The 9,206-nt window shown below is 43.3% G+C and overlaps 1 protein-coding gene across 1 annotated transcript; it reads right to left on the bottom strand.

Annotated features, from left to right (window-relative positions):
* Positions 1 to 403: 403 nt before the first annotated feature.
* On the bottom strand, positions 404 to 4,509 carry LOC115558253 (beta-1,3-galactosyltransferase 2-like). The gene is made up of 3 exons (XM_030376187.1): positions 4,272 to 4,509; positions 2,653 to 2,734; positions 404 to 1,509 (listed from the first exon to the last, which is right to left on the bottom strand). Exons 1-3 carry the CDS (start codon positions 4,296 to 4,298, stop codon positions 404 to 406), a joined length of 1,215 nt encoding a protein of 404 aa, XP_030232047.1. The 5' UTR covers positions 4,299 to 4,509.
* Positions 4,510 to 9,206: the final 4,697 nt, after the last annotated feature.

The raw sequence follows: 9,206 nt of genomic DNA, 5'->3' as shown, positions 1-9,206 counted from the left end.
GTTTTTATTATCAATTACTCTCTGAAAAAGAGTTTTCCTTCTCTTTGCTGGTGGTGGTGGTGATGTCGGGGATGGTGGCGTCTTGTCTGCCATGGAAATTGTCTTCTACTGCTAGGTCCAAATGTGGATTAACTAGTTCCAGTAGCTACCGCAGGATAACAACAAACAGGAGCTTGCTCTGGGTCACGAGCTCTGGGTCACGAGTACTGCACGAAGGGGTCGCGCGCGGGGCGCGGGGGAGGGGGAGTGCAGTACGACAGTTTGATTGACGTACTTACTGTCCAATGCAACTCGGTGGCAATGGAAATGATTGGCTGGAGTTTTTCGAGCCCTGCCCGTTCCACAGATGATTGACTTGTTTAATTTTCATGTCAGTACTTCTAACTCAGTGGCTGCAAGCGGGTTATGATAAGGATTTCAAGTAATTTTGCAAAAATGGCCAAAAAAGCGAATCACCTACCCAACCTTTAAGGAGGGGAATCTCTTTCTCTTCTTGGCAGAACGGGTCCTCTCTGTTAAAGTCTTCCCATACCTGTATGCGGTTCGCATGAGGTTCGTACGTGATGGCTATCAGCCTAGAATAATCACAGCGGTTGTACAGCACGGGAACAAAATTGAAGTAGTTCACCTGTGGCGGGTCGGACAGATCTATCCCCAGGTACTTCATACAGAACCCCAGATGTATATCCTCAATGTACAGCGGTCTGACATGCCTGGAGGCCTCTACGAGCTTCCCGGGAAGGTCCAAAGACACAATGTACCCCAAGCCCAGAGCGTATCGTGGGTACACTTTCATTGGTAAAACATCCACCGGCAGGTACCACTTGGAGCTAGGATCTCTTCTGACTTCTGCGCCAGTTGTCACCAAGCCGGTCATGTAGCTTCCCCGCGGCGCGTCCAGCAGCATGTTCACCAGGTTGCGGACGTTGAGGAACATGTCTGAGTCGATCTTCATGGCGTAGGAGGCGGCGGGGCAGTGGGCGTCCAGCCACTCCATCATCACCATGGTCTTGATGGTGAGGTTCTTGTAGCAGTCCAGGAAGTTGCTCTGCAGCAGGTCACCATGGACCCTGCTCTCCTGGAGCAGGAGCAGCTGCTGCTGCTGCCCGTCCCCTGGACCTCCTTCTCCTCCTTCGGCCAGTCCCAGGAGGAAGAACAAGCTGACCGTCTTCCCCAGGATGGAGCTCTCCTTGCCCCAGGTCTGGCGGATGATGTCGCGATGGGCCCGGTTGTGTGGCGCCACGGGAACCACGAGAACCAGGAAGGGCCTCAGCCGCTGGCACTTCTCCTCCTGGTTTATGATAAAGTGGTATTTGTGCGGGTATTCCACGTAGAATTGTTTGTAGGCATTTTCCCCTTTCAGAGAGATGTAAAACAGCCTCTCACTCGATTGGAATAGATCTGAATCTATAGCGATTTTAATAATAGTTGTTGTGAGCATCAAGAGAAGGAAAAGAGGGAAGTATGGACAGCAACACCTCTTCCCCTTGCTGAATAGCTCTGCTCCTGCTGGACACACAGAAGGTTATGTTAATTATGGTGACCTAAATGCTTGTATGAATAAAGTTGGATTGATATAGATTATTAAAGACATTTGAAAACCAGAGTTTGGCTGTACTCTGGATCATGAATGAGATTTATGTAACTCAAGGATTAGCAGAGCTCCCAGAGCCGCACATATCTTTAATACAGGCCATATTCTATGACAGGCCTATTCAACTAGCGGCCCGTTGGCCAAATGCAAAAAATAAATAAAATAAAGGAGAAACATAGTTGCATGCAAATCAGGTTTCTGTGTGTAGCCGGTGATACTAGCCAGTATCAGTACCCCACAATCAGGAACTGGCATCACTTATTCTGACAATGTTTGGCTCATCCGATACGTGTGAGTCTAGCTTTTCTCATATGAATGCCATTAGAACAAGGGCACGTTGCTCCATGACCTATGAGACGCTGCATGAGTGTCTCAGGATGAGCCAAACTAGGCAAACAAGGCAGTGCATCTTTCTCACTGACTCACTGGCTCAAAATGTCTCATATGTACAGTAGTTCTTTTTTGTGATGATTCAAACTACATTGTTGAATTCTAAATACCTGTCCAAAATATGTGAGAACAAAATATTTTATAATAATACAATTAAAAGTCAAGAAGGAAGGAATGCGTCTGACAAGTTTATTCCATGTAGTAGCATTATATATATTAAGTTAACACTACTTTAAGTAAGATTCATTTGTAGCGATTTATTCACGTAGTTTTACTCCGTGTGGCCCATGAACCCCCAGTGGTTTTCCTTTTCGGCCCACTTGTTAAGGAGGTTGAATAGCCCTGTTCTATGACATGGCCCTAACCGCCTAGCCTAGCTTCGCCAACCAGACGCACCTAGAGACACTTTAGTGGAGCTGCCAAGGTGTTGGCATGCAGAACACATGGTGAATGCTGACGTGTCATAGCTCTCTTGGGCTTGTTTGGTGAGTGCTGGGTTAACATGTGTACCTTCCTGATTACCAACCGCCCTGAAGATGTGCAGCTGCCTTACCCAGCCTCACAGTCCAATCAGATTGACTTAGGCCAGGTTTGGCTGCTTGATCCAGCTCCCAACAAAGAAACCTTAAAAAATGTACAGACAGGGATATATTTTTAGTGGGACTCACCCGGCTTTAGTGAAATCCTCCGGGTGCCCATTTGAAGCTGTCCTGATGCAAACATTGTCCAAATAGCCATCTGTGGGCTGTGCTGTAGGAAAGCAGAGGATACAACTATCAGGTCTTGAATCGATGTAGGGAGGAATGTGTGATGATGACAATGACAATATAAAGTGCTATCAGTAAACCCTACAATGATAATTAAATGGGCAATCATTTAATGTAAACAAAGCAAAAGGATTCATCCCTTTGCTAAGACAGCCTTATATGGGGCATGAGGATTTCAACTCCTATCGCTTAAAATGTATTGAGATAGTGGTATTATCTTCAATGGTTGTTCCTGATTAAAGTTATAATGGTTTACTGAAAACATTTGACATTGTTTTGATTGTTATCAGGCATACCTCCCTACAAAGATTCAAGATATGCTATAAATAAATTAACCATTACTTAATACCTGTTGAGGGATTGATCCCTTTGCTCTGTAATAGTTAAGCCAGCCTTCTCGAGAATATAGTGCCCGAGGATTTCAACACGTTTATGCGTAACATGAACAGATCCTATCTTCATTCCATTGTGTGTCTGAATGACCGCGGTTCCATGACTTCTAGTCTGATCTTGCCTCAACAATTTTTTTTATTATTATTATTTATTTTTTTTCAACAATAGAAGCCTATGTAGCAAGTGGGATGTAGATTGTGCGAGAGAGTTACAGGGTTCCGGCTGTATGACGTTTTGACAAGCACTCTTCCAGAATGCAGAACAGATGTGAACACGTTCAGCAATCACAAATTGATAGAAACATCAGAAACAATGATAGTTCTTGTCGTAGCAACTATTTTCATAATTCCCTTGCTTGGAGCTATTTCCCTTTCTTCCACCATTCAAGAGAATTCCCTTAATAGTGTCTATGTTGTTTTTAATGACGCATCTTAAAGTTTAATATAGTGTAATAAACACACACACATACTCTCTCTCTCTCTCTCTCTCTCTCTCTCTCTCTCTCTCTCTCCGTCTCTCTCTCCATCTCTCTCTCCGTCTCTCTATGCCTCTCTCTCTCTCTCTCTCTCTCTCTCCATCTCTCTCTCCGTCTCTCTATGCCTCTCTCTCTCTCTCTCTCTCTCTCTCCGTCTCTCTCTCCGTCTCTCTCTCCATCTCTCTCTCTCTCTCTCTCTCTCTCTCCATCTCTCTCTCTCTCTCACTCTCCGTCTCTTTCTCCGTCTCTCTCTCCATCTCTCTCTCTCTCTCTCTCTCTCTCTCTCTCTCTCTCTCTCTCTCTCTCTCTCTCTCTCTCTCTCTCCCTCTCTCTCTCTCTCTCTCTCTCTCTCTCTCTCTCTCCATCTCTCTCTCTCTCTCTCTCTCTCCGTCTCTCTCTCCATCTCTCTCTCCGTCTCTCTATGCCTCTCTCTCTCTCTCCGTCTCTCTCTCCGTCTCTCTATGCCTCTCTCTCTCTCTCCGTCTCTCCCTTTCTATCTGTCACACACACACACACACACACACACACACACACACACACACACACACACACACACACACACACACACACACACACACACACACACACACACACACACACACACACACGCAAACATGGTACATAACCACTTTCCCTGAATATTTATACGTACCTTAGGTTTGAGATTTAGCAGTCCCATATGTGAGTTTCAGAGATGTCACATGTTAATGGTGCTGCCACTGTCTTCAGTTAGATGTTTAAACCACTTTGTATCAATGTATTATCAAGCCATACGACCAGAAACGCCTGTCCATTTGGTCCAACTGTATAGAGGCAGCATGCGACTGTTCTAAACACCTTGTTGTGCCTGCACTTAACCCTAATGTCTTTCACTATATGCTCCCTGGGTCATCTGAGTCAAACCCACACACACACACACCCTTATTTACCATCTCACCTTCTCTGGGCATATCACCTTTCAGGAAGTGGGTACCAGAGAGACTGTTGGTTTGATCATAAATACATTGCACATTCTAAAATGTGCAATGTCTATTCTATTCATTGTTCAGAATCTATTTTACTCATGTTTTGCATATGTTTTCTTTTGCTTATCTATTATTTTATTTTATTGTATGACAATGTTTGGCCCGCCGACAGGGGGGGACAAACGGGTACGTTGTCCCGGGCCCTGGACTGGCCCTGGAATGGGGGGGGGGGCCATAACTGGACCCCCATGAAGTTGGGATTAATTATTGTATGTATACTTCAAAATGTGTTGATTTAGAGAAGAAAAGTGCTTTATTTGCATTCAATTAATGACTCCTAGATTGTTTGCCTTCATTGCCCTTCAAAAAACGGCCAATAACCCCCTATCACCCCTATGCCAAAATGGTTTGGTCTTTGGAGAAGAAAAAAGACGACATCATTCCACTAGTGGTCAGTGCGCGAGTTGATTCAACATGCACAAGTCAGGAGCCCTGAGAAAAAAAGAAAGGCGAAAAAGAGAGGAAGAAGCCGAAAGCCTGAGGGGATCTCTTTATAAATATTTATAAATATGTCGTCAAGTAACACAGGCACAGGGGGCGTGTCAAACATATTAGCGCAGCACCACATGAGCAAGTCGCACGGAGATCAATATCAGACAGACAGGGGGCATTGAATAATTTGATAACCACAACGGCTTTATTACACTGTGTTTCATACGCCTATATCTAATCGAATCTTAGAATATGCACATTACCCCGCAAATAGGCCCATGTCCAAATCAAATGTTTCAGGCAGGCACGTGCTGCGCACTCCAATCAGGCTGAATTGATTTGAGAATCATTCCCAGTCAGCTGAATTACAGCCAGTGTAACGCGGCTCATGGTTTAAAATAAGCCAGTGGCATGGCAACTTGTGAAATTGCCATTTAGTTAGAGTTGGATGTAACGAATGGGTTATAAACGTGACGTTTTGGGGTAGCCTGTAACTTAGTTTCTGATTGCCGTTAACTTGAAACTCGCCAGATGAACGGGCTCCGCCTTGTTCCCCAAACATTCTCTGGAAGTTCAGCGGACATAAACGCGGGTCTGGCGATAAATAAAAGTACCCTTGACATGATTCCCCTTGGTCAAGTGAAAAATGGTCGATGAAATGTGCAGTTAATGAGCTCTAAGTGAATACAATAGCGTGAGTTTTATTGTGGTATGATTCTGAAAGCCATAACTTCACTCAGTCCATATCAATAGCCTATCCAATTAAAGTTGTAAATAATCCTTTTGGTTTATCCGTAATAAATGGGCTTGTCATCCAGACGTCATGTGTTTGGGAGCTGCACAAGGGAATTCTGTGGTTGTGTTTCGGCGTTTGACAATTTTGGGAACAAAAAAAACAACCTTAGATTTTTAAACTTTTGTAGTCTTTGGGATAGAGTTAGCCAAGTTGATCAGTCTATTATTTTCTGTGTTAAATCGTCAAATTAAGGTGTTTTCAATTTGTTCTTTTTTAAATGGTTCATTTTGATCCCTGTTAATTTAGATATAGCCCTTTTTATCGAAATATGTTCACCTTTATAGGAGAGGCTAGAGAGGATGAGAGAGAAGAAGAACAGGCTACCAAACAGGATGAGAGAGAGGAAGAACAGGCTACCAAAGAGGATGAGAGAGAGGAAGAACAGGCTACCAGTGAGATAGAGGAAGAACAGGCTACCAGTGAGAGAGAAGGGGAGGAGAGTGAAGGGAGAGAGAGAGAAAGACACAGTGATTCAGGAGGAGTGGATCCATCCCCCAGAGTAGAGGAAGAGTCAGAGGTTTGAAAAATGCTATTTCAATAAAGTTGCCTTGCCTTGCCTTAGATACAATATAATATATATGTATATAATATTAGCAGCTAATATATACTAGCTGACTATTTGAACGGACTGTAACCACACTAAGTAACTTCAGTGAATCAGGGTAACAGCTCATACTTAAGAAAAACATTTTAGGGGAGAAATAAAGTCCTACAATTATCATACAAGTAAAATTAGCATTACGATACGACAGTATAGTTGATCTAGAAAATGCAATTCCTGCAGAAAATGTGGTGAGTGCTGTAGTACAAAGGGAGGTTAAAAAACTTTTTAATAAAGCCATATCGACTAAAACATAAAGAAACGTTAAATGGCTTAAATCAAGTGAGGAAATAGCTGTGTTTCAATCGTCCCGTGTTTCAATCGACCCGGCTCTCCCCTATCTTAAAAAGTATTATATATTTAAAAAATCGGAAAATCTCTATGTGAAAAATTTAGGAAGGAGATAGGTCCCAAAGTTTGTAGAGTATAATAAAGAGGACATTAAGAAAGAAAGAATAAAACTTATGAACAACAGTAGTCGAGCGCTGCACGCAGTACACGCCTATTTAAACAATAAATAAAGCTTCATTTTTCCTGTGGCCAAGTACGATAAGAAACGATGGGAAGGCTTTGCACCAGATCAATGGGCAAAGTCACAAGTGTCTCTGTCGATGGGCTCCTACAACACCCAGACACAGCTAGAGACAGTTGTGGAGTTGACGGGATGTTGGCATGCAGAGCACATGGTTAGTAACGACGCATTAGAGCTCTCTTAGGCGTGTTTGGTGATGACTGAATGCTCAGTTATGGTTCCACGTCGACACAACGGAATGACAACGTAGTCTTTTCGACGCAGTCGTGAACCTGTTTAGTTCTGCTTCATAATTTTAGTGAGTGGACCAATCACAGCCCTTGCTGCTGCGTCGCCTCGACGTAAGGTAACAATTTTTTGGAAGCGCACGTCAGGCCCTTGTGGAGGACGCAACGAGGGTCCGCAAGGACGTAAGGGGTCCGTAAACCCCCAAGAGTTGCGTCAACGTGGAACTATAACAAAGCCTTGAGTCCTCCTGATTACCAACTGCCCCAAATATGTGCAGCTTCCTCACCGAGCCCCAGAGTGTGATCAGAAAACTACAAGTCTGATCACAACTCAGGCCAGGTTTGGCTGCTGTAACCAGCCGTCAACCGTACACACACACTCCACATAGATTTATCTTTTTCGTAAACGGAAAATTGTGTGGTAAGTAAGACACTTAAAGTTACAGTTAGGGTTTCCTGATTGTGTTGATGTTGCAAAGGCAGGGTCACCTGGTTGCAAACCACCATGCACCATTCATTTGGTTACATTTGGTTACGCAAACTCACAAGGCAGTACCATTGCTGTAGAAAGATTTAGAACGATTCTTTGATATACTTGCTTACAGCAGATATCATACTACTATAGCTAAGTTTAGCAAGGTCGTTTTTTTTTTTTTACTAGCACTAGCAGTTGATCATATATCTGAACATATAAAGCTTGGTGGTTCATATACTAATTGGAATTGCTAGATTTCTAATGTGCCTATTAGCCAAAGGGCCGAGGAGGCAAACACCCTGTAATAACACCAACAATAATCACAGAGGGACTCAAACATGTAATACCACACATACATGAGTCACATACTCATGTCTTTTCAGGAAGCCATTTTTTTATTTCATTCATTGTTATTAGTACTAACTTGGCCTGTCAATTCAGTTGTTCTTGTTGTATATAACTATACATATATTCATGTGTAGCAATGTCCGTGCTACAAAGGCATCGACATTGTATGCCCTATCTAAATACAATCTCTGTCTTTCAGCTGCATTCTTCCGAACACTTTTACCACGGATCTCCCTGCCCCTACCGAATCCCATTGCATGAAAAGTGTAAGGACATGGTGGCACACTCCACCCAGGTGGTTTGACTGGGCTCCTCCAACAATAACATGGATATGGCGTGTATTGTTGAAAGCCGGTTATTGTAGAATTTGATGGACAATGGTACATGAGATGATGACGATGCTGCCATGTAGGAGATCCCCTTGATCGGTGTGGTGATGGCTGGTTTGAACTGTCCACATGAATTGCTCAAGGGACAACAGGTGTGCAGCCTCACCCAGCCAGAATCTATTCAGACTGGGCCAGGTGAGGATACTTAAACCGGTCATCAACCACACACCCTCCACACCTCCCTGTGTTCCAGTACCAATAGTACCATACTATTTATTATGCCATAAAAGGATTGAGTATGTCCCAATACTTAGTAGGGAAAATGCAGTAAGCCAAAAATACCAGGATGTTGTACTACATCCGGTCACATTTCGCAGAATGCAATCCAGCGTGCTTTTTTAGCTTTCTGCCCCACAATCCTGTGTCATCCGAAATCGGCAAAGAAAAGTGCAAAAATTGTTTGTTGGATATAATTGGATATACCCAATTGTTATATAGTAGAAAAGGCGATTTCTCGCAGCACAGCCAGACAGCCAATCTTTTTGGCGGTACCACTCTGTTTGAAAAGACTGCGTTACTTTCTGTCCCGTTGTTTGAAGCAAACCGTTAAGTTCCGGCATTGGTCTTTCTCCATCATTTATTACCTATTTTTTTGATTGAAAGTCCAGTTTTGAGAAATTTCTGAGCTTGGCTATTGAATCATTATCTTCCATGTTTGCAGTCAGAAATGTTTTTTTTTGCACAATGTTATTTTTGAAAACGGAGGGGGGGGGATATTTGTTTCTATAAATACCCTGCTACGTATAAACGTGGCCTAAATTC

This window comes from Gadus morhua, chromosome 14 (genome assembly GCF_902167405.1).
Source record: "Gadus morhua chromosome 14, gadMor3.0, whole genome shotgun sequence".
NCBI lineage: Eukaryota > Metazoa > Chordata > Actinopteri > Gadiformes > Gadidae > Gadus > Gadus morhua.
The sequence above is the reverse complement of the archived record's forward strand: the minus strand, read 5'-3'. Positions and strand labels throughout refer to the sequence as shown.

Coding starts and splice junctions, on each gene's coding strand:
- LOC115558253 (XM_030376187.1), bottom strand. CDS start 4,298: ATGGGACTGCTAAATCTCAAACCTAAG. Junction 2,735..4,271: donor TGCTAAATCTCAAACCTAAG/GTACGTATAAAT, acceptor GCTTTCCTACAG/CACAGCCCACAGATGGCTAT. Junction 1,510..2,652: donor GAGGATTTCACTAAAGCCGG/GTGAGTCCCACT, acceptor CTGTGTGTCCAG/CAGGAGCAGAGCTATTCAGC.